At 47.5% G+C, this 25,000-nt stretch overlaps 2 protein-coding genes across 3 annotated transcripts in view; both read left to right on the forward strand.

Moving 5' to 3' along the window:
- The window catches only part of megf10 (multiple EGF-like-domains 10), a 78,399-nt gene extending 66,654 nt beyond the window's left edge, over positions 1 to 11,745 (forward strand). For both annotated transcript variants that reach the window (XM_035391241.1, XM_035391242.1), the window contains exons 17-25: positions 1,127 to 1,255; positions 3,891 to 4,019; positions 4,313 to 4,441; positions 5,807 to 6,034; positions 6,407 to 6,525; positions 7,047 to 7,170; positions 7,968 to 8,012; positions 8,724 to 8,936; positions 9,577 to 11,745. In XM_035391241.1, the coding sequence (XP_035247132.1) occupies positions 1,127 to 1,255; positions 3,891 to 4,019; positions 4,313 to 4,441; positions 5,807 to 6,034; positions 6,407 to 6,525; positions 7,047 to 7,170; positions 7,968 to 8,012; positions 8,724 to 8,936; positions 9,577 to 9,749 (1,289 nt within the window). In that variant the 3' untranslated portion in view covers positions 9,750 to 11,745. The remainder of the gene's footprint in view (positions 1 to 1,126; positions 1,256 to 3,890; positions 4,020 to 4,312; positions 4,442 to 5,806; positions 6,035 to 6,406; positions 6,526 to 7,046; positions 7,171 to 7,967; positions 8,013 to 8,723; positions 8,937 to 9,576) is intronic.
- Positions 11,746 to 15,485: 3,740 nt separating this feature from the next.
- Positions 15,486 to 25,000, forward strand: part of prrc1 (proline-rich coiled-coil 1) — a 22,076-nt gene continuing 12,561 nt past the window's right edge. Inside the window, exons 1-3 of the mRNA XM_035389698.1 lie at positions 15,486 to 15,603; positions 18,901 to 19,007; positions 20,249 to 20,641. Of these exons, the coding sequence (XP_035245589.1) occupies positions 18,911 to 19,007; positions 20,249 to 20,641 (490 nt within the window). The 5' untranslated portion in view covers positions 15,486 to 15,603; positions 18,901 to 18,910. The remainder of the gene's footprint in view (positions 15,604 to 18,900; positions 19,008 to 20,248; positions 20,642 to 25,000) is intronic.

The raw sequence follows: 25,000 nt of genomic DNA on the forward strand, positions 1-25,000 counted from the left end.
AGGGCCGCGGACAGGTGCTCCGGACAGCGGTATTCCGATGCGCGGCATTCCGGACCGGCGTTCCGGAGCGGTGTTCCGATGCTCAGCGTTCCGGAGCGGTGTTCCGATGCTCAGCGTTCCGGAGCGGTGTTCCGATGCGCGGCAGGCCTGATTTACACGCCGCTGACACCTTTACAGCAGCGGCGACACGACTCCATTCACAGCACCGGCCGGCTCACATTACGGCAGCCTGGCTCCTCCCTTTATGCGCTCTCAGCCAATCAGATCCTGGCTCTGCCAACGCTCCAGGGAGCCAGAAACTCCTGCAACAGATGTGCTCTCCAGCAGGGTTTCAAGTCCACAAAAAAAAACCAAAAAAACAACGGGGGTAAAAAAAGGGGAGGGGGCGGGGAGTTTTAGAAAATCTCAAAGCTGAGATGCTTTTTTTCTAAAGCCTTCTCAGTGTTGGATGCTGAGAAAGTTTCTTCAGGTCTTTTTATTTTTTTTGTACCTTTTTGTTCCCCTTGACTTGTAAGTAATGATATTTCCTGACAGTGAATGCTTTCCCAGCCGAAGAATTCACTCCGCTGTGATTGATTCTCTGCCTGGCACCATGCGAAACACACATCTGAGTTTAGAGTGCATTTACACTGCCCCCTGCTGGATGTGTGTGGAATTGTATGTTTTTCTTGTATTATTTATTTTTTTGGGACAAACAAACCTAGTATCATGCCTATGCGTGAAATAGACCTATTTGGATCAAACAGATAAATATGATACAAAGTTTATAATTTTATGCTCGATTTTGAGTGAAATGTACACACTTCTTTGTACGCATTTCTGTGTCAAGCATAACATGTACCTCAAAAAACAAGCACTCATGAGCAAGCACACACCCACCCATTCAAATACCAATACACACACCTGCCTACACACACAAGCTGTTTTCACAGACAAACATATGCACACACAGACAAATTCTATGTACACAGACACACACACACACACACACATATTGCAACCACGCAGACACAGTTGCACACATTTTACACCCAGACACACACACTCCTCTTACATCTAAACACAAACACACATTCACTAATCGCTGTGTTGGAAGTGTCTGAACCGTCCTGTTCTTGTTTCTCAGCCTGCCCCCCGGGTCAGTGGGGGCCGAACTGCATCCACACCTGCAACTGCCACAACGGAGCCTTCTGCAGCGCCTACGATGGGGAGTGCAAGTGCACCCCGGGGTGGACCGGCCTGTACTGCACCCAGCGTGAGTCTCACACACACACACACACACACTGCACACACACACACACACACACACTGCACACAGCGTGAGTCTGTCTCACTACACATACACTACACATACACACACACACTGCACCCAGCGTGAGTCACACACACACACACACACACACACACACACTATACACACATATACACTGCACCCAGCGTGAGTCACACACACACACACACACACACACTGCACACAGCGTGAGTCACACACACACACACACACACACACACACTGCACACAGCGTGAGTCACACACACACACACACACACTGCACACAGCGTGAGTCACACACACTGCACACAGCGTGAGTCACACACACACACACTGCACACAGCGTGAGTCACACACACACACACACACTGCACACAGCGTGAGTCACACACACACACACACTGCACACAGTGTGAGTCACACACACACACACACACTGCACACAGCGTGAGTCACACACACACACACACACACACACACTGCACACAGTGTGAGTCACACACACACACACACACACACACTGCACACAGCGTGAGTCACACACACGCACACACACACACTGCACACAGCGTGAGTCACACACACACACACACACACTGCACACAGCGTGAGTCACACACACACACACACACATACACTCTGCACCCAGTGTGAATCACACACACACACACACATACACTCTGCACCCAGTGTGAGTCACACACACACACACACACACACACACACTGCACACAGCGTGAGTCTCTCATACACTATACACACACACACACATACACACTGCACCCAGCGTGAGTCTCACACACACACACACACACACACACACACACACACACTATACACACATATACACTGCACCCAGCGTACGTCTCTCTCTCTCTCTATCTCACACACACTGCACCCAGCGTGAGTCTCACAGACTATACACACACACACACACACACACACACACACACACTATACACACATATATACTGCACCCAGCGTACGTCTCTCTCTCTCTCTCTCTCTATCTCACACACACTGAGGCTCACACACTATACACACACACACACACACACACACACATACAGACACGTAGTCACGTAGCCCAGCTCAGTCAGCACACACATCCCTGCTTCCTATGTGTGAATCTTTCTCTCACTCCTCAGTAGCGTACACATTAACTGACCCCCCCCACCCCACCAGCCCTCACCCCCCCCCCCCCCCCCCCGCTGGTCTCCAGGGACACCGTGTGCTCGCCCCCTCCTTCCTGCTTCAGCCACGTCCTGCAGGATGATTTAAAGTGTTCAGCTCAAGGCTTCAGGATGATGGAAGCTTGGGCCCAAACAGCACAGGGACCAGGCTTAATTTGAGAGCAGCGATCGGTGTCCGCCATGTTGATTTCTCCCGATGACTGATCTCTGATGGCGCCGGTGTTGTGCGATCCGTGTTATTATGGGCGGATTAAAGACAGGTTATAGCAGAATGGGGACATTTATGAGGAGTCTGAGATGCTTTAGAATGCCAGGTGGTTCCACTTGGTGGTGGAATGAGCTTCCCACTGCAGTCAGGACAGTAGAAGTCCTTCCGATCTTCCACTGCAGTCAAGACAGTAGAAGTCCTTCCCATCTCCCACTGCAGTCAGGACAGTAGAAATCCTTCCCATGTCGCACTGCAGTCAGAACAGCAGAAACCCTGCCCATCTTCCCACTGCTGTCAGAACAGCAGAAACCCTGCCCATCTTCCCACTGCAGTCAGGACAGTAGAAGTCCTTCCCATGTCGCACTGCAGTCAGAACAGCAGAAACCCTGCCCATCTTCCCACTGCTGTCAGAACAGCAGAAACCCTGCCCATCTTCCCACTGCAGTCAGAACAGCAGAAACCCTGCCCATCTTCCCACTGCAGTCAGAACAGCAGAAACCCTGCCCATCTCCCACTGCAGTCAGAACAGCAGAAACCCTGCCCATCTCCCACTGCAGTCAGGACAGCAGAAACCCTGCCCATCTCCCACTGCAGTCAGGACAGCAGAAACCCTGCCCATCTTCCCACTGCAGTCAGGACAGCAGAAACCCTACTTTGTTTTTCTCTTTCTTTCCATTTGATTCATGTTACAGTTATGGCTGTGTAAAGACAGGTTATCTGTCTAGTCTTACCTTCTTCTGTTACAGTTCAAATTGTTGGTTGTTTGGTTTACATTACACTTTATGATTATAAATGGGCCTTTGTGCCTTCTCATTTATAGCAAAGCTGTCTATTACTGAGAGTAACACAGGTTCTCCCCTATTGCACCTCCTTCTGGATAAGAGCATTTGCCAAGTGATTGTAATGCAACAACTGTAATGTAAAATAACTTCAGTAGAAGTGAGGTGAATATTAATCCTTTCCTGAAGCCCAGTCGGGTCCATTACCTGTTGAGGACAGGACCTGTCTGCCATACAGCAGTTAAGGTGCTGGTTAACCCTTTAATATGTGATTAGAATATTCTTAACTGAACTAATGCTGATGTCACAATCACTGCTGGTGACTGAAAGCAGCTGCGTTCTAGAACACTGACTTAGAACATAAAGCATTCAATAGAACCTACTTTTGAAAGGGTTGACCGTTATGTAATGTAGTGTAATATGCGCCAACTTCACAGGTTGTCCGTTGGGTTACCATGGCAAGGACTGCTCCCTGGCCTGCCAGTGCCAGAACGGGGCGGACTGTGACCACATCTCCGGCCAGTGCACCTGCCGAACCGGGTTCATGGGTCGGCACTGTGAGCACAGTGAGTAACCGCTCCCCCATCCCAGAACCCCCGAGCATTGTGGGTAATCATAGAAATAGAGGCGATACAGAGGATTATGTGCAGGCACAAAAGTGACACTAGTGCACCTTATTTTCACCTGTCAAAGGTCAGGTTCCACGTGTCAGCTCCAAAACAATATTACATTTACAGCATGGCCTGTGCTCCTCTAGCTGATGACCTCATTTGTGTGATCATTTAACTGCAACAGCTAATCACACAGACGGGGATAACTGTTTGTTTACTCTCCTGGTCTGTCTCTGTCCCCACCCCAGAATGCCCCTCCGGTTCCTACGGTTACGGCTGCCGGCAGGTGTGCGACTGCCTGAACAACTCCACCTGCGATCACATGACCGGCACCTGCTACTGCAGCCCCGGCTGGAAGGGCACCAGGTGTGACCAAGGTGAGCGAGGGCCGCCGCAGGTTCCCCCGGAAGGTTCCGCTGCAGGGGCTGCCGGGGCTGCCGGGGCTGCCGGGGGTGCCGGGGCTGCCGGGGGTGCCGGGGCCGTGGGGGTGCTGTGCCACAGGGGGAGGGGTGGAGCTCAGGTCCTTTTACACGCAGCTCCTGCTCTTTCCTGTCCTCTCCTCTCCTTAACCAGCAGAGCTTCTGGGGCTGCAGTACAGCACACAGCATCCATGGCCACAGCGCTGCAGGTTGTCCATGCCCCTGAGTGAGGTTTCAGGAGATGAGCGTGAAGTTGCAAAGCTTCAGCTTCAGGGGCAGGGAGGCAGGACCGTCACTGGTCTGAATAGAGAACTCAGAATGTTGTGGGTCTAAAGATTCTGTGGTCGGATTCTCTAAATTCACCGAGTGGCCAGCATAAAATATAAGACCCTGGAAACACAGCAGTTCACGAAAAAACAGTCCAAGGAGCATGTTGTACATGTCTATATTGTGAGGGGATTCTGGTCCCCTTAGGGTTGTGAAAATAGCCTTTTATTAGAAGCCCTTGAAAACAAATGAAGTATATGAACAAGGAGTAATGACTCCTTTAATAACTGTTTAACAGCTTTTTTAACAGCTGTTAACAGCTGAGTATAAAAGCTCAATGTTTATTCATTTGCTATTTGTAGGCAATAAGAATACGTAGGTGGAATATTCCTATGCATGTATTCTTAACACCTACAAATCTCAGATTTTGATTTTGAAAAACTTTTTTTTTTTTTTGTTGAGATTTACTTTGTCAAAAACAAAGGACCATCAGGGACTTGCAATTCCTAACAGGAAAAACAGGAAGTGAATTCTCAGTTCCAGGAAGAGGATTGGTGGAATGAGCAGCAAATCAGGACTGTTCTATACCACAGAAATCTCTGGCGGTCTCTGTTGGGTTGATAGCTGACAGCAGAGTGGTTGTCATGGGTAACCTGTATGATTGACAGTTTGGTCCTTTCTCCCGCTCTAGCCGGAGTGGTCGTCGTGGGCAACCAGTATGATTGACAGTTTGGACCTTTGTGCCGCTCTAGCTGGAGTGGTCGTCGTGGGTAACCTGTATGATTGACAGTTTGGATTTTCTTCCGCTCTAGCCAGAGTGGTTGTCGTGGGCAACCTGTACGATTGACAGTTTGGGCCTTTGTCCCGCCCTAGCTGGAGTGGTCGTCGTGGGTAACCTGTATGATTGACAGTTTGGCCCTTTTTCCCGCTGTAGCCGGAGTGGTCGTCGTGGGCAACCTGTACGATTGACAGTTTGGGCCTTTGTCCCGCCCTAGCTGGAGTGGTCGTCGTGGGTAACCTGTATGATTGACAGCTTGGCCCTTTTTCCCGCTGTAGCCGGAGTGGTCGTCGTGGGCAACCTGCACAGCCTGACCAGCGCCGCCGTCCCGGTGAACTCCTACCAGATCGGCGCCATCGCCGGCATCATCGTCCTGGTCTTCCTGGTGCTCTTCGTCCTCCTCCTCTTCATCATCTACAGGAAGAAGCAAAAGGGCAAGGAGCCGGCCATGCCCGCCGTCACCTACACGCCCACCATACGCGCCAACGGCGACTACACCCACTCAGGTAACCCCCCCGTACCCGCTGTACCCGCCCGTACCCTCTGCACACAGCCACCCACTAATCCTGACTTCTCTCTTGAATAGAACAGAACACCATTTTTAATAAACTCTTTTATTTATTTATTTTTTTCATTAAAATCTTTATTTAGACTTTTCACACTCTGATGAGAATAAGATTCAGATTTGGATATTAGCCCCGTTTCATTCATTACATTTATGGAGGTGCACATTCTCCTGACACTGTCTGAGCTTGTTGGGCCTTTAATACTGCTGCATGTGAAATAGCAGAGTGTGTTAGCCTCTGTCTGAAAGGGCTGGAGGTGGGTCTGTGGTTCATTGTAAAAATGGAGTGTCTCCCCCCCCCCCCCCCTTCCAGAAACGCTCCCTCAGACGGGGGAGGGGCACCCCAACAGCAACTACTTCTCCAACCCCAGCTACCACACCCTGACGCAGTGCTCCGGCCCCCCCCACACCAACAACATCCCCTACGGGAAGGTGAGGGCCCCCCCCCAGCCCCCCCCCCCCCCCCCCAGCCCCCCCCCGGAAACACAAACACTGCGGGACCAGCCCAATCAGGAATACTGCTCTGCTCTAGCAAGTGTGGAAAATATGCAGTGCATGTTGGCAGTTTTATCAGTGCTTATATATTTTTTAAGAGCTGTTTGATCCGAATTAAAATCCTGAGACCCGGCAGAAAAAAAGCTTACGTATTAAAAATTAATTTACATAATACAAGTGTCTAGGATGACAAAAAATATGTTGGTTGCAGTGAAAATATTTTCAAATATATATATTATTTATTTTATTATTGAATGTCCCTTGTAGTGTAGTGTATGGTTCTTGAGATTAAGATTAAGAGACTTCAGGTTATGAACAAGGACAAAAATGAATTGTCAGGTTTGTGGAGGTTAGACGCAGTTCATACGGGGGGTAAAGTTTAGGGGAGGGTGGGGGGGGGCATCTTTCCTGCTGTCTTGGGCCCTCCCCAGTGTTAATCAGAGGCCTGTGTTCTGCAGGCCAAGAACAACCAGCTGATGGTGAACCTGAAGAACGTGGACCAGCGGAAGCGGCTCCCCCTGGTGGAGCACACCGGAACTCTGCCCGCCGACTGGAAGCAGGGCGGCTGCTTCAACGAGCTGGGTGAGCCGGCTGAGCCATCCCTGAACCCGTCCCTGAACCTGTCCCTGAACCCATCCCTGAACCTGTCCCTGAACCCGTCCCTGAACCCGCACCTGAACCCACACCTGACCCCGTCCCTGAACCCATCCCTGAACCCATCCCTGAACCCACACCTGAACCCGCCCCTGAACCTGTCCCTGAACCCGTCCCTGAACCCGCACCTGAACCCACACCTGAACCTGTCCCTGAACCCGTCCCTGAACCCGCACCTGAACCCACACCTGACCCCGTCCCTGAACCCATCCCTGAACCCATCCCTGAACCCACACCTGACCCCGTCCCTGAACCCATCCCTGAACCCACACCTGAACCCACACCTGACCCCCCAATCTCCCCCCCCCCCCCCTCGGCACACTCCATACAGAGGCCTCCGCTCCGAGCTAATATTCGAGTGGCTGTTTGTTAAGCACTCTCTCTCATTTTAATACGGCCCACTGAACTGAAAGAGCCACAGCCACACGAGAGGAGGGTAGAGGCTTTTCAAGGTGGAGGACTGTCCATCCCAGCATCCTCTCTGTGAGACTCCGGGGGTTATGGCCTGCGTTAGCGTGTTTATCAAACCGCGTGATAAGCCATGACCTAGCGTAGCCTGGCGTGACTCCGCGCTGTCAGCTGAATGCGCGCGATTGTTTGGCGTTGAGAACCGAACGCAGCATTAATTTTTCAGAGCTTAGCGGCCTCGTTTCACTGAAGGTTAAAGTGCTTCAGTTAACGCTTCAGAATAAACATGCTCATTTTCTGCTCTGTTATCCTTGCAGGAGCTTTCGGGGTTGACAGGCGTTACATGGGAAAGTCTCTCAGAGGTACCAGCATGTTCTTTATTCACTTTTTTTTTTTTTTGAATCAGTTCGCTCTGTTCTCGCTTGGTAATTGCTTTTTAAGAACCAGTAAACAAGCTGAGTTCGCCAACTGCTTTTTTCCACGAATCACCGCTGTCGTCCTGTCACAGACCTGGCAAAGCCTTCTCATGTCACCTTGGGTGGCAGTGTAGTGGCTAAGGAATTGGCCTTGTAACTTGTAAGGTTGCAAGTTTGATTCCCAGGTAGGACACTGCTGTTACAGTACTTCAGTGTAATAATTGGATGCTGTGTAAAAATACTAAAAGTTGTGTTAGTTGCCATGGATAAGAGCGTCTGCTAAATGTTGCCGGGTAATTTAATGTGATGCCTTCACCGCTTTGCGTGAAAATGGCTTTGCAGTTCTCAGGACACTTCCTCTGACACACAAGCCACATGATTCTCAGATCTGAATAATGAAAAATAACAGTAATTATAGTTGTGATATAACGGACTGCATGTAAATTGCTCCTCTCATGTCATTGTGGGCTCTTTACGCCTCTTGACTGGGGCTTCTGTGATCTGGGCTCTTTTGTGAGAGAGACCCAGGTCTCCAGGGCGCTCTGAGTAATTAATGAATAAACAGTACAAAATGGCGGTAGCGTTTGACCGAGCTGCAGATCCACGTGCCGCAGCCGCACCCCTGACCGGATTCGTTTTTCCGCCGTCCCGTGTCAGATCTGGTGAAGGGGAGCCCGTACCACGCCAGCTCCTGCTCCCTGAACAGCTCAGAGAACCCCTACGCCACCATAAAGGACCCCCCCCTCCTCCTGCCCCCCAAAAACACCGAGTGCGGCTACGTGGAGATGAAGTCGCCGGCCCGGCGCGACCCCCCCTACGCCGAGATCCACAACGCCGCCCCCCCCGCCGGCAAGAACGTCTACGAAGTCGGTGAGGAAACCCTTGCAATTAAATCAAATTTGATTATGAAAACACTGTAATACAGTAGAGCTGCACGATGGTGCCGTGTGTAGCACTGTAGCTTCACAGTAAGAAGGTCTTGGGTTCGAATCCCGGCCGGGGCCTTTCTGTGCGGAGTTTGCCTGTTCTCCTCGTGTCCATGTGGGTTTTCATTCCCACCATCCAAACGCACGCTATTAGACTAATTTGAGACTCTAAATTGTCTATAGGAATGAGTGTGTGAGTGAATGGTGTGTGTGCCCTGCGATAGATTGTTGGCCTGTCCAGGGTGTATTCCTGCCTCTTGCCCAATGCATGCTGGGATAGACTCCAGCTGGAACAGGCTCCGGCACCCCCCACGACTCTGACCAGGAGTAAGCGGGTTAGATAATGGATGGATGGATGGATAATACAGTACTTGCTCAAACCCCTTACTGAGAATAATTATGAGCGTCATGGCTTTTCAATCAAATTTCAAGCCCAAAGTTTCTTTCTTTTTAGGGTCGTTGAGTTCTGAGTTCTGAGTTCTGAGTTCTGTGTTCTGTGTTCTGTGTTCTGAGTTCTGAGTTCTGAGTTCTGAGTTCTGAGTTCTGAGTTCTGAGTTCTGTGTGTGTTTTTATTCTCCCCTCAGAGCCCACGGTTAACGTGGTCCACACACCCACCAACAACAACAACAATGCGCCCTTTCCCTTCGCCCAGGACCCGTACGACCTACCAAAGAACAGCCACATCCCCTTCCACTACGACCTGCTGCCCACCCGGGAGAGCCCGCCCCCTCCCCACAAGGAGCTGGGCAGCGAATGAGCACTCAGAGACACAGAGACCACGCCCCCGTACGATGGCTCATCCAATGGCCTTGATGCGCCGCGATTTTCTCACCTGCTACATATCTATCCCTTCACCATTATATTAATAGTTTTTTTTAATTACTGTTTTTTTGCTATCACTATAATCATTTTTAATCTTGAGAGGAACTTCATCTTCACTCGATTTCACACTCTTAAGATCTCATTTATGATCTCATTCAAAAGAGAATGAAAAAATCTGATCAATCTGGTGGAGTGTAAATATAGCACGAGGAGATTGGTGTTATTCTTTCGTACTTCATAATACAACACGATACAAATATGTCGTAAATACAGCTTCATAGACAGCACAGGATTTTCTTCAGTCCCTCCCTACCCCTCCATGGCACATATCACGCGCAGTTGCTATAGAGTACGGATACAATCAAACCTCGGTTTATTAAGGGTTAAAAGAACATATGCAGTATTAGACAGTAGAAAAGCAGGATTATAAGTGTGAATGCCAGTATAGTTGCTTTATTCTTTAGTGTTTTTTTTCATTTAGGAAGAGCAGCTAATAGTTCTGAACTTCACTTGCGTGAATGGTGTTTTTTATTTTTTTGTTTGTTTTTTTTAAATGACATTTTTTCACTTCTTTTGTTAAAAAAAAAAAAGCTTAATTGTGTTTAGTTTGCAAATGGCTGATCAGTACTAAAGTTAACCAAAGGAACAAAGTGTGCCACACTTAGACTTTTCTTGGCTGGCTCTTAAGATCACTTCAGGCGTCCGTTGACCAGCTCGGCTTCTCCGCTGCAGAAACAGTCGATAACAATTAACCAGCACAACTGCGATTTTCGTCCCTCGGTTACCGTTAGCTACGCTTTTACATTCCCCGACGATAACAGGGAAAGTTTGCCGAAACAATCCAATAAACAGCAGGCATGATCATCGTGTGCGGACCTGCCTGGCCACTATGAAACTGAGGAGCATATTATGGGCTATAATAATCCAGATCCCACGTCTGCTTCCATCTTCAGCAAAAAGGAGCTTCCGCCTTCCCCGGCCCACGTTAACATTTTTCTCTTTAACTCATGCAATTTTGGCATATAAAAACTTGTGCTTAAGCTGGACTTTTGCATCGCGGTGTTGTGGGGAAAAAAATATGGATTGAGATTTTAAAAATAACACTAAATTAGGTTCACTTACATTTTTGTTTGTCTGCATTTATTTTTTAAAGATGTGTATGCCTGTATGTATTTTTTTTTCCTCTTTTGTATTGAATGACATGAGGACAGCCACTAGTCTTAAACCGGTCTGAGCCAGATTAGGTACGGTCGTTGTATAAAGATAATGTATATAGCTGTAAATCACTTTAAAACTGAATGAGAAGTGATGTGTGGTGCTCGGTTCGAGCTGTACAGAAAGCCCTCTGACGTATTTTGTGTGTTCTCACAACCCACGGTGATTGGCTCTGTGAATTGAGTCCCCACTAGTTTGTTTTTCGAGGTCCAATCAGGAAGTGAAACAATTCTTTGTTCGGTTTTCAACGCGCTTCCAAAATTCTACGATGAATGAACCATATGCAACAGTTTTTCCATGTATGGGAAATTATGCACTTAAAGCAGTGATGATTTTATTAACTACTGTTTCAGTTGTCAGTCACATGAGCTGTTAAACTATCGAAAGCTGGAAATGTAGAGCTGGTTTTACACGGAACATTGAGCTCCACATCAAATAAACAGGGCTATGTATGTATGTATGTGTATATAATTTGTGGATTTAGTTAGTTTTGCTTCTTGCTAATGTTCTTATTTTTAAAAAATTTTTTAAAGGATCTTAAAATAAATTGCACATTTTAATAATTGTTTCTCCCCAAAGAAAACTGAAGACAATGATATTTTCCTTACTACCATTTTATTTAGACTTTACTTTTTTTGTTGCCACAAATCGCCTGTTGTTTTCTGTAGATCGCGTGTTCGTGCAAAAGTGCTTTCCAATAAAACGACAAAAACGTTGATGTGTGGACTCCTTGAAAAACGCGGCTCTTCACTTCCTGTCCTGAACAACGAAAGGCCCGGAAAGACTGATGGCATCGCTTTCGATCGCGACTTAGATTAGATCGATAAATTCCGCTCCCCTCCCGTTTGTGCACCTTGACGCGAGTATAAAGGCGAGCTAATGGATTTCAGCCTCTTCTGCTTACCGTGGGGCCGCCGGACACATAAAGGCTTCTGAGGAACGTGACGGCAGGGCGCTTTCATACGGACTGTCAAGGTCATGAACGCGAGAGTCCCGGGGCGTGTCAGGGGACCTCTCTTTAATCAGGGCTTCAGATCGTTAAGGACAGGAGGACCTCGACCCAATTAAAGCATAAAACCTTCTTTGACTTCTTATAAGACTTAGTTAGCTAAATGAAGCATTAAAAAAAAAAGAAAAAAACCAGCATAACACACCACAATGTCACAGCTGCCCTTGACATTGTGAGCGCCCAGGACACTACGAGGCTTAAAATCTGAGGGCCGGTTCTGACAGCCTTTTTGGTGTTTTGATACTTTTGTGGTGTCAAATCTCTGTTGGTCCTGTTTGTCCACTTTCACTTTACCAGTATTCAGCACAGGGCTGACTGCATTGTAGCAAAAACAAACTGCAATGTGATTCCGACTTTGAACTTGCCATTGTTGCCGCTGTTACCCCAAGTTTGAGAGAATGTAAAAGTCAGCTCAGTATTTGCTACGGACAGTTAAACCGGAAATTTCTGGAATGCCTACTCAGTTGGGACGGATCATGGACGGGACAGGGAGACGAAACCCCATCAATCTGAAGGATGTCGAGCTGTTCCAGCGCAAGTCAAGTGCACTTTAGAGTGGCTGGTGGAAATGCGATATATTAAATCCCATTTTACTACCTGCAGAGGTCTCGACTGGTCACAGAACTTTCTGGCACTGAGAACAAGTGGCAAAGTAAATGTTTCTGTCCATTGTCCACTTTTATTGAGCGCTAGTCTCTCACAATTTAAAGCTTGGTGCTGCCAAATAGATGGTATTCTGTTTCACCCATATTCTATGGTCCAAACCTCTATTCAACTTCATACAGCACCCCACACCTCCACCATTTTGATTATAGTTAATATCATACATGCAAACAAGACACTTGAAGGCCACAAATTTTGGGCACATGTAGGTGTGCAGTGGGCAAGTAGGAATAAATGGAAACAACTATTTATGAAACCAATTAATCTACCGGTTAATTAAAAATATTCTAAAAAAAGACATGGAAGATTACTGGATAAAACCGAAATAGTTTGTAGAATACTATTAATCTGTGAAGTACTGTAGCCTAACGACTGACTTAATTAAAAGCTGGTAATTGCTACCTGGCAAATTTAATAGATGTTCCTGGGCATACAGAAAAGCGTATTGTATCAACAAAAAAACAAAAATAGGGAATTATAAGCCTTTTTCTCTTCATAAAAGAATATTTACTTGCACATTTCAGGCTGTTTTGAGAAAGAAAGAAAGACAAACATTTGTGAATAGATAAAAGCATTATCCATACCACATGGCCTAATGTGAAAATTAAAACAATATCAGAATCAAAGCTCGTGAGGAGATTGAAGGACACGGTGGATTTGATGGTAACTGCGTTTTCCTCTGTGCGCTGGTAAACAGTTCAGCAACGGAAGAGCCCGGTGATTAATCCTTAAAATCAATCCTGCATAAAATCAATCAATGTTCTGCAGTCTTAATTCAGTTCTCCTCACCCAGGGGGGGGGACTGATCAAAGGTGTGTGGGCACTAGAATGATACCAAGATGCCCATTTGCCCAAAAACCCTGACAGTCCATTGAGGCTCCACTTGTTTGCTTGTTACATTACATTACATTACATTATAGGCATTTAGCAGACGCTCTTATCCAGAGCGACCTTGTTGATCTACTGAGTCATTTTTTGCAGTTTGTTGTTTAATGAATAAAGTTATCTCGATTGGTTCAGATATTCAGCGCCAGGTTCTGCAGGTAATCAGCATGCACGTATCAAAATACTTTTTCTTCAGTTTGTCTGCTTGCCGACCATTAGTTATAGACACAAAGTCACTTCTACCAGTTCCTTAGCAACAGTGAATACAGGTTGCAAATTGTGCACAGTGCCCTGTAATATAAGTTTCTTTGTGGTGGGGGAAAACTTTTTTTTTTTATTGCTATGGCCATAATAAACTTGAATGAAAACACAAGCTGGCTTTATGTGATGCCAAATTGGGCTGGGGAGCTGGGGAAAGCACGCTGGAGGTTTAGTGAAGCCGTCAGCTAGAGCCAGGCCAAATAAAGCATAGCAGCCGTGGCCCTCTGCTCTCTCTGTGGAGAGCAGAACCCTCTGCAGGGGTCCCAGTGCACCTGTAAGCAGTGGCTTCGCCGAGCCCCTCGATTCTGAAGCTCACAGTGGTGTGAAGGGTCTGCTGGGGCTTGTCAGGCTCGCTCAGACGGAGTTCCCCAGGGACCAGTTCTCGGCCCGCCTATACTTTCCCCTTAGATTAAATTACACACCCACACACACACTCACACACACCCAAATACACACACATACACACACGCACACACACACCCAAACACACACACATACGCACGTACACATGCACACACGCACACACATACACATGCACACACACACACATGCATGCACACACCCACCCAAACACACACACACGCACGCACACCCAAATACACACACATACACACACGCACACACACACACATACACATGCACACACACGCATGCATGCACACACCCACCCAAACACACACACATGCACTCACAACACACACAAACACACACATGCACGCACACCTCCACAGTTCTAAACCTGGATGTCAAACCCATATCTTATATCTTTAAAATTCTCCAGGACAGCCCTTTGCTGTTCCGATTATTTTCCAATCCCTATCCTATAAATGACTCTAGATCAGAGGTGGCCAATCTTATCCAAAAAGGATGATGTGGTTGCAGGTTATTGTTTTGGCCCAGCCAAACAGACACCTGTTTCTACTCATTAAAAGTCTTGATTGGCCAGCCCTGCTCTAGATGATTCAGCACTAGTCACTTCACAGACGGTAGTGTCTCTGTATTACACTCCTTCTGAGGGAATATTGCTTTGGTGGTTCTCTTCCTCACTCCTCCACAGCTGTGCATCCCAAACTCTTCATCGTTCTCATCCCCCCCCCCCCACTGCCCCCACCCCCACCCCCCAATGGCAGTACGGTACAATTCTAAAAGCATGTATGAATCATGTATATGTGTCCGGTTTGTGGTATGTAAGCATCCTGAGTCCAGAGATCTGAAATCTGATGTTAAATGCTTGAGACGCATATGTTGGACACAATTCTAAAATCTAATAGCTACAGCGACTCAAATCTCATAGATTTCAACCTTACACACAGTTGCTGGTCCTGATAAAAAGGACTGGTGACTTGAAATTAAAACTATTCAGATATGGGGTTGTGCAATTATTCTAGCATAATATATGCTTAGTGCAAATAATTGCCTTAACGATGTATATTTGAAATAGATTTCTATTCATGCCAATCATGTCTTGTTTGAAAACGCTCGGAGACTCCTGTAAAACGTCATCCCTGCATTCGGCTACCGTGGTGGTACTACAGCAGCTACCTGATGCTGGAAGCCCGTTCCCTGGTCAGGGTAGCCCTGCGAGGCCCGCCCCCTTCACAGTAAGACGTGGCAATTCGTGACGTCATCAGTACGCAGCCATTTTCGACAGGGCCAGTGGTTGGGGGTTCCCCGTGCTTAACCCAAAAAATCGGATTGGCGTCTAGTTGGTTTTCTAGGACACTTTTTGCTTTCCCCGGACCCGTCAAAAGAACAGGTACGTTTCGGCTTCGGGTGTGTTGTGATAAGTATCGGTGGTTCATCTGCTGCGCCACGCGTGCGGATGCCTAACTTCAGCAGGGTTGCATTCAGCCCAGTTAAATAGTCATGCACGGCCGTTTGCCAGCTAAACACAGAGCTAGCAAGACAGCTGTGCCTCGCACCAGTTAGCACTTCCTAAACTGCTAACTAGCTTGAGAACTGCAACGCAGCGCTATATTGGATGCAATTCTGGAGCTGACAAACAATCTCGGCATGTTTGATGCCATAGTTTCACGTGTCATGCGTTGTCTGGGCTAGCTAGCTAGCTAGCTCAGCAATCAGTGAAGTTAGCTAGCTAGCGTTGATGAGTAATATCTGTTACTTTAACGATTGCCTCTGCCCTCTTTGATCTCGTGTGTGTCTTGCTAAGTAGTTGACCAGATAAAAAAGGTTAGCTCGATAATGGTACTTAACTAAACATGTTGTTAATTAGTTCATTAGACCTGAGAGATTACCACGTCGCTTCTTGTGACGTGATGTGCGGTGTGGCATAGTCACGGTGCTCTGCGAAATCGTTTGGGCTGGCAGCTGAGACGTGGCACCAGACAACCTGCTTGGCGGCGTATGTACCGACAGTGATGACAACATGTGTAACATGCTTCAAACTGTGTTTATGAAAATATGTCGTTAGAGAATCCAAACAAGAACAGTGTCAAAGTGTACGTGCCAAAGAGCTTGTCACTTTGGGTCGCGGCATTCTGACGTGACTATAAGTTTTACGCCCGATGCTTTTGAATACGGGTGACCGGCATGCCATCCACCAAGTTACGTCCTGGAAGGACATACTTTTTATCAGTTAGGGGAAGTGGCCTATATTTTGCAGGTGCCGCTGTACAGGTGTCCTGTCACTACCCTTTGGGTTTAATCCCACTGGAGACTGTTCTCTTTCATCCCTTTGTTCTTTTTTTTATAGTTGATGTGATTGCATTTTAAACAAAATTAGGTAATTCAGTAAATTGTTGGTTAAGGTTATGGCTATATGTGGGGTACCCAACCAAATCTCATACACAAGCAGTGCCCAAATTGTGTCTGACTTATTGTGGGTGTGCACAAGGGTCAATAACACCGCAACCTTGCCTTAAATCTGTCCCCTGCCTATGCTGTTCCTCTCTGCGGGAACATAATGAGGATGATCATTGGGTTTTTACCGAAACACGGTGAGATACACTACAATACAATATACAAGATACAGCAGGACTGTGCTAAGGAGAGCCAATCAGCAGCAGCAGGATGGTGGGACAAGAGCTTAAAGAAACACAACTCTGAGCTCATTTTGTTCACATCCTGACCTTGTGCCCCATTATCCACTGTGTTGTTGGCTGCTAGGTTTTCCTGAACACACTGAAGAATTATTGAGTGAGCCTGAAAGCTCTGCATATGGTTGGCATATAATCTGACCGTGAACTGAAAACAGGTGGTCTGTACAGGCAGGCTTTCTGTGGAATTAAATATAAATATTACACAGTATTAAGGGGAAAAAGTTGTTGCACCCAATAAATATGTACTGCAGGTGCACTGGCAGAAATAAGGTCATAGAGAGGAATGTGTTTGCACTCTGCTCTAAAGAGACTGCCCAGTGTTCATTAGAATAATGTTTGTTTTTTGTTGTTGTATTTTTTTATTGCTCATAGTGAAAAATGTGCTTAAGGGTTAAGAGTAAGTTTTTGTTTTAGAATAGAATATTGTACAATATAAAATAAAATAATATATCAAATAGCCTACTTCATGTTCCAAGCCCATTTCTTTTTGGGATTTGAATTAAGAAGGAAAAAAAAAATATATTTTTTGCCATTTAATTTCTACTAATTTGTCAACGTGTTATGTCCAGAATCTTTTCCTCATTCATGTTGACGTTTTTAGTTGTGTGGACTGCTCACAGATTCTCAATGAGATTACATTACATTATATTACATTACAGGCATTTAGCAGATGCTCTTATCCAGAGCGGCTTACACAGCTTTTACATTGCTGTGTATGTCCATTTATGCAGCTGGATATACACTGAAGCAATGCAGGCTAAGTACCTTGCTCAAGGGTACAACGGCAGTGTCCTACCCAGGAATCGAACCTGCAACCTTTAGGATACATGACCAGCTCCTGACCCATTATACTACACTGAGATTTAATGGCCGGGCTGTTCAGGAATACAGACTGTGTTGTTCTTAAGATATTCTTTTGTAAATTTTGTTTGTTGTTTTGAGTTTTGGCTTATTAGAAGTTAGAACATGAATCCTCGGCCTAAGCACATGTTTCTTGTGGAGTGAAACAGGTTCTCCTCAAGGATTTACCTGTATTTGCCTCCATCCATCTCACCTTTTAGAGCAACAACCTTCCCTGTACAGCCTGCTGAAGAGCAGCCTCATTGGCCAGGGCTGCCCAACCCTGATCCTGGAGATCTACTGTCCTGTAGGTTTTCACTCCAACTATGACAAACCACGCCCCAATGGTAGCACTGAATGCTGCTACTGCTAGGCTTGGCGGTATAGATTGATGTTACCTGTGCGATGGGCCGCCTTTGGATTGCTCTGTTTTCACGCCAAAGGCGTTCAACTTCAGTCACATCCAGGCCACAAAATCGTCTTCCAGAAGGCCTCATGGTCTCGGTCACAAGGCTTCACGTTGGCCTTTCTCAGAAGGGGCTTCCATCATAGCCGCTCTTCCAGGTAGACCAAATCTGTCGAGTGCCGAAGAGATTGCTGATCTCCGGACAGCTTCTCTTATTTCAGCCAATGAGCTGTGCTCCTCTGTCAGTGTTGTAGCAGCTGGCCTCTTTGTCACGTCTGATGATTGCCCATCTCATCCTGCTCCTCAGTTCAGTAGGACAGCCTCATCATGGTAGCGTCTGGTTTGTGCCATATTTTCTTTCTCGTTTTCTTTGTCACAGAGGACTTAACAGTGCCCCTGGGGAGGTTCAAAGCTTCTTACAACCAGCTTTTTGTCTCACCTTCATTGAACACCTTCATCTTGGACTGCATTCATCTTAAGATTCCTCTGGCAGTTCCTTGATCTTGAAGACGGCCTGACAGGTCTGATCTGCTGCTTCAGTTGTGAGACCTCTCAAAGTCAGGGATGTTATTCTGCGCGTGTGTAACTGAACGCAGGTGGATCTGAGATCAACAGTTACAGCTGGTGGAGCTCATTAACGTGTTTACCGGGATTTCCCTAAAGGAAATGGAACGCACCTGGTCATATTGGTTGTTCAGTTTGTTTACGCTGGTGCAGGTGAGTGACTGAACGTGTTTAAATCACACAGGTGCAGGAAGATGATGGAAGAGAGTGGAATAGAGACTACCCCGCCCACCACCCCCACGGCCCCCCTGAGCGTGGCGGCATCCATCGCCCCCCCGCCCCTCTCGACAGGTAAGAGCGCTCGCAGGGTACCCGAGATAGCAGCAGTTCAGTAGCTTTTCAGCTTGCATCCATTCATCCATTATCTAAGTCCATTCTCCGTCCATTATCATTATCTGATTATTCCTGGTCAGGGAGGCGGGGGGAGTGGGACTGGAGCCGGAGCCTATCCCAGCATTCATTAGGCGAGAGGCAGGAGTGCACCCTGGACAGGTGGCCGATCTATCGCAGCCTTATAGATGCCGTTCATATCTCCAGCTGTTTGATGTGCAGTTTTTTCCAGTGTTCTTTGGGGATGTTCTCTCAGGTCTTACTTTGAAGCTTTTCACAGGGCCACATGAAAATAGTATTGACTTTTATTTAGCTTTTACAATATCTCTGTTATTTAGTTAAGTGCTTAGGTGGTGTCTGGCTGAACTTCTGTTTTTCGGCTTTTGCATTGTTAATATGCTGTGGGAGCTTCCTCGACGTGAGTTTTGAGTTTTGAGAGCAGCAAATTGAGAGAGCAGGATTTAGACAAAGATATTTTACCCATGAATACTCAGAAGCGGTCAGTGAATGCTGCTCTGTCCTGTTTGACTGACTGCACTGCTCGTGAAGGACGTTTCAAATCAGAAATTCAACAAGATGTTAGTCATTTAAGTTGGTGCATGGAGTAGGACAGCGATTGTAAACATTTCAGTTGATGGTAAACCCACCCCAAATTTGATAATGACTTGATAATGAAAAAAACAGATAATTATCAGGTGTCAGGCAAATCTTCCCGTAGAGGAGAGTTTGTTCTTCTGTCGACAGGCGTGGCGTCTTCTTACACGACACACAGAGTTGGCACCGAGAGGCGCTTTTCAGTTGCACAAAAGCGCCTTCGCAAGTGTTTGTTCTGTCACCCTCGTCTTCGTCAAACCCACGCTGCTCAGACATTCAGGACTATTAAAGGAGAAGCCCTGTGATGCAGCTGTAATGAGAATTTTCTGTGCATGGTGGAGATAACAAGATCCCGTGGTGTTGTCATTAAATGACTCACAAGGGCTTTGGGCTTTTTTCCTCTGGATTTTGACATTCTCCAGAGAAATAGAAGCATGTTAATCTGATCTCCTGTTGTGTAATAAGTGGTATCTGTGACAGTGGTGGTGTCTGCCATGAGTGTGTATTCTCAGCGGTATCGCTGGTTGATTCAGTGGGCTTGTTTGTGATGTGTTTTTTTAATCTTTACCGCTAACTGCTGCTTCTTTCTCTTTCTTCCCGCCAAACAGGAGTGGCGAGCCCGCTGTCCCTCCCCAGCACTGTGGGGGTCACCTCCTTCGTCCCCGAGGGCTTCTCCACCCCCGTCCCCGCCATCCCGCCCGCCTCCGTCCCTCCCATTCGGTCCTCCGCCCCCCCTCTGTTCCAGTCCCCGCTGCCCGCCGCCGCCCCGCCCCCCATGGGCATGCCCCCCGCCTTCGCCAGCCCCATGGGCGGCTTCCCCCCCGGCCCCCCCCTCAGCACCGCCGCCCCCCCTCCGCCGCCCGTCATGTCGGCTCCGCCCACGGGCCCGCCCACCTCCGGCTTCACCGTGACGGGCGGCTATGACATCACGCGCGGGCACGCCGGGCGGGCGCCACAGACGCCCCTGATGCCCAGCTTCTCCAGCGCCCCGCCGGGGCCAGGTACTGCGCGGGGGCGGGGCCAGTGCATGGGGCGGGGCTAATACAAGAGGGCGGGGCTAATGCATGAGGGTGGGGCTAATGCAGGAGGGTGGGGCTAATGTATGAGGGTGGGGCTAATGCAGGAGGCTGGGCTAATGCATGAGGGTGGGGCTAATGTGGGGGGGGCGGTGTGGTTAATGCATGGGGATGGGGATAATGTAGGGGGTGGGACTATTGTATGAGGGTGTCGGTACTGCACACAGCACTCTCACTGTGTACTTATGCCCTCTAACTCTGGTGTCTGCATCCCTGGTCCTGGAGAGCCGCAGGCTCTGCTGGTTCTCAGTGTTACTCTGCACTTAATTAATCAATCAGAGCAGTTGGTCACGCAGTTAACTCACTTCACCTGGACCAGTGGGTCTGCATTGGGTGCTGATTTCAAGGTGAAAACAGAAACCAGCAGAGAGAGAGAAACCAGCTTTTCTTGCCCAAGGTAGCAGGCCCCTGCTCTAACTGTAAGTCTGTGTCTCAGGCTAACCCTCCGATACTCAAATGTGGGGCTGAAGGCTGGTAGTGCTGTCTGTTAGGGTGTTTTCATTCCTCTCATCCAATCAGAGACTGATTTAGGTCCGGGTCAACCAGTGAGGGGGATCTCAGCCAATCCGGTGACATTAATTGATCTGTTAGCTATCAGGTAGGACAGAAAAGCAGCGGTCTGGTTGGCCAGATTTGAGAATCCCTGGGATTCGAGTATAACCGTTACCTCCTCTCTCTGTCTCCTTCAGTGTGTGAGAATTAACGTGGGAATTTTCCAGCCTGTTTGCTTTCCTCTCCCCTCGAATGGTGCTGATGAGAACACTGCAGAGTCGTGCTATGCGGGGACTGTGGTTGAATGCTAAATGTTCAGGAAAGAAGGGAACATACTCTTTATCGCGTATGGTTTAATTTTTGTGCCTCGTGCCCATGCACTTTATTGACAAGCTTGGCATGTTCCTCTTGGCTTATTTGTAGAAGCAGAAGGTGTAGAAGGTGGAAAACCGTTCCCCGTTTTGCAACAGTTATCCAGCCAACTCCTTTTGGAAATCGAATGTTTGCTGGAGCGGTCCATCCGTGTAGCGCACTGTGATCTACAGCCAGTGCACTGAGCTCAGCGTGAAACACAGCCCCGCCGACCCTGTCCTTAATAATGAGAACAGAATTATTTTCTCACTGAGGCTGCGTTACTGGTGATATTGTGCAGTGATGGCTGCTCACGCAAATGAAGTTAACAAGCAGGGCCTTCTTTTCGCTTGGAAACTTTGCTGCTGCTGGAAATTGAAAATGGGAGCTCTGACAGCTTTTTACGTGTTGGATCCGCACTTCTGCTCAGTTGCTGTTCAGTACTGAGATCAAAGGCTTTCTGGAAACATTGTGGCAGCTCTTTAGTTCACTGCTCAGCATGAAGGAGCCGCGCTGTACTGAAAATGTGACATCATCGCAGATTTAACTCCTGATTGGCTGAACTTCACAAAGACTGTGGCTCAGTACACAGAAGCGGAGAACAAAGTAAAAATTCATCTGAGATTTTGTGGTAACTGGTGGTGTGAAGGGAAAAGCACGCATACACACACACACACACACACTCTCGCACACATGCATAGACTCACACTCTCTCTCTCACACACACACACGCATGCATGCATGCATACACACACACACACACACACACACACACACACACACACAGTCTCTCGCCACATACACATACACTCTCACACTCTCTCTCTCCCTCACACAGACATACACACACACACACACACACACACACACACATATGCATGCGCACAAATATAATATATAGGCCTATGCATGCATGTTTGTTTGCATAGCCAGAGGGCTTTAATTGCATCTAAAATGCATTTTGTGTTTTTTTGTGTGATATTTCCACCTTGAGCCCGTGAGAAAATACGGGTTGTGAAATATCAAGGGAAATAGTCTGTCACCAGCAACACACTCAAGTGCATATCCTACGTGCTATAGCATCTGTGTCCATCATGAAATCAAGTGCAAAGTGGTAGTCTGCATCTTAGAGTGCATCGCTTAGAGTCCTTTGAAAATGTTAAATAGAACTATATAAGACATTTGAAAGTGAAGAGAAACAAGAAAACGGTGATTTAAGAAGGGAAATGTAAATGGGGGAAGATAGCAGTTCGCTGCGTGTGAGTTGTAACGTGCTTTTACCCATAATTCAGTCTGTTTGCCGCTGGACAGCGATTTATGTCTTGGACGGGGTTTGATCAGATAGCGAGCGGTCAAGGCATCAAAAGCATTATCATATTCAAAGTCACTTTGTGATGCTGTGGACTGTAATGCATGGAAATGAGCACGCCTGAGCTGTCGTGATGGTCGCCAGGTCATCGTACGATGATACGATGATAGATACTTTATTTGTCCCCGTGGGGAAATTGGTTTGCAGCATAGTCACAAGGCATTTCATCATAACAACAACAAAAATCATTAATAGACATACTCATACACATACTTCACACCTTGCAATAAATTAGGTGTAAAAAAATAAATAAATACAATAAAGAACAATAGTTAGGGCGGGGCAGCTCCTGCCCAGACCTGCTGGACGTCCTTTGTGACCAGGAAGGAGTGGTCAAAGTGCATGGGGGATAAGGTGCTAGTGCATTACCCGTCTAAAAACTTACTGGCTTGTGGAACAAATGAAAACTTTGTTCTGTTTTTAGTGAACAGAGGGGGGCGATATCGTTGCCCAGATGGCAGCAATTCAAATGCGGAGGCAAGGGGGTGCCTCTGGTCACCCACAATGTTGTTTGCCTTGTTCACCGTTCTGTCTCTGTAGATGCATTCCATACTTGGTAACGTAATCTCTAACAGTTTACTGGCCGTTGTTACACTTTTTCTGACAGTCTATTTCTGTGCCTCAGTAGCATTGCCAAACCAGCAGATGATGCACCTTCAATAAAAGCGCAGTAAAACATTTGGGGCATTTTGTTGTGGACATTAAAAGATACCAATTTCTTTAAAAAGTACATTCTTTGTTGTGTCTTAGTGCTCATGAGGTCAGTCCACATGTCCCATTTAAGCTTATGGTCGAGCACAATGCAAAGGTACTTGTAATCTGTAACATTGTATTAGCTCCCCATTGATAAAAGTAGGGTGAGAGGATCGCAGCTTCCTAAAGTCAGTGGACATTTCCTTTGTTTTGGAGGTGTTTAGGAGAAGGTTTGGCTTCTCACACCAATTTAGGAACTGGTCAAAAACTGGCCCATGCTCCTCCTCCCCCCATCGGGGGAGCGAGGGACCCACCCTTGCTTTGGAGAAAACCAACATGGCAGCCCTCTGCTGGGATGCAAGAACACTGTGAGTTGCCTTTTAAAACGAGTGTAAAACCGGTGAGAATCGCCAACTACAGGAGGACCGTTCATCGTTCCGTAGAAGTTGCTGACTGCGGCCGTGGGAATCGAAGCTTACTTGATCACCGGGGAGGTTACGATGTTATGTTCTCTAAAGCAATCGCGGTGGAAGTGCATTTCATATTAAAACCCATGATGGTTCATAAAAAAAAACCAAAAAAAAACCACACAAACCTCTGTGGTTACCCAGCCCCAGTGGTTGAGAAATGGCAGCTGCATTTGTAATTGGATCTTTTATGCGGTCATATCTGAATTGACAGATGAAATGGATACCGATTGCTTGTCGCTCTCCGGGCTGTAAACTGCATCAGCAGAGCGGTGTTTTATTGTGGGAATTTTCCCGCTCGGGAGGTTTGAGGGCTTTGGTTCCAGGGACGGGGGCAGGGGCTGCTGTTCTACCTGTGAGCCAGGTGCCCTTGGCCTGAGCGGAGTCAGCAGATACTCTGCCACGCGTGAAAATGGGGCGACGTCTGATCTCTAAGCGAAACAGATTAATTACCCCCCCGGTGAAAGTGCCGTTATTAACCAGATGTGCGGGGTGCAGGGAGGGGAATGTAGGAACCCTCTCTGCGCTGAACTCTTTCTGATATCTGGGGCCAAGCGTATTGTTTTTCAACAGCTGTGTGGCTGCAACTCTCTTAATTTTTTAGGCACGGGACTTTATGATTTATTTTCGCTCTGTGATTTCTGCCGCAACACCATATGCCTGGGATACTCGAACCCGGCCCTCGAGGCCAGCAGTGCTGCTGGCTTTCATTCCTCCCCTCTAATCAGGGACCGATTTAAACCTGGGACATCAGGCGAGTTCTGGCCAATCAGTGGCTTTGATTGATTCAATTAACCGTCGGGGAGAACAGAAACCCAGCTGTACTACTGGCCTACTGACCGTGAGCCTGACTCCTCCCCCTCACTATGCCTCGGAGTGGGCGGAGCTCCCTCTGTGAGTGGGTGGAGCTCT

Source organism: Anguilla anguilla, chromosome 14 (assembly GCF_013347855.1).
Source record: "Anguilla anguilla isolate fAngAng1 chromosome 14, fAngAng1.pri, whole genome shotgun sequence".
NCBI lineage: Eukaryota > Metazoa > Chordata > Actinopteri > Anguilliformes > Anguillidae > Anguilla > Anguilla anguilla.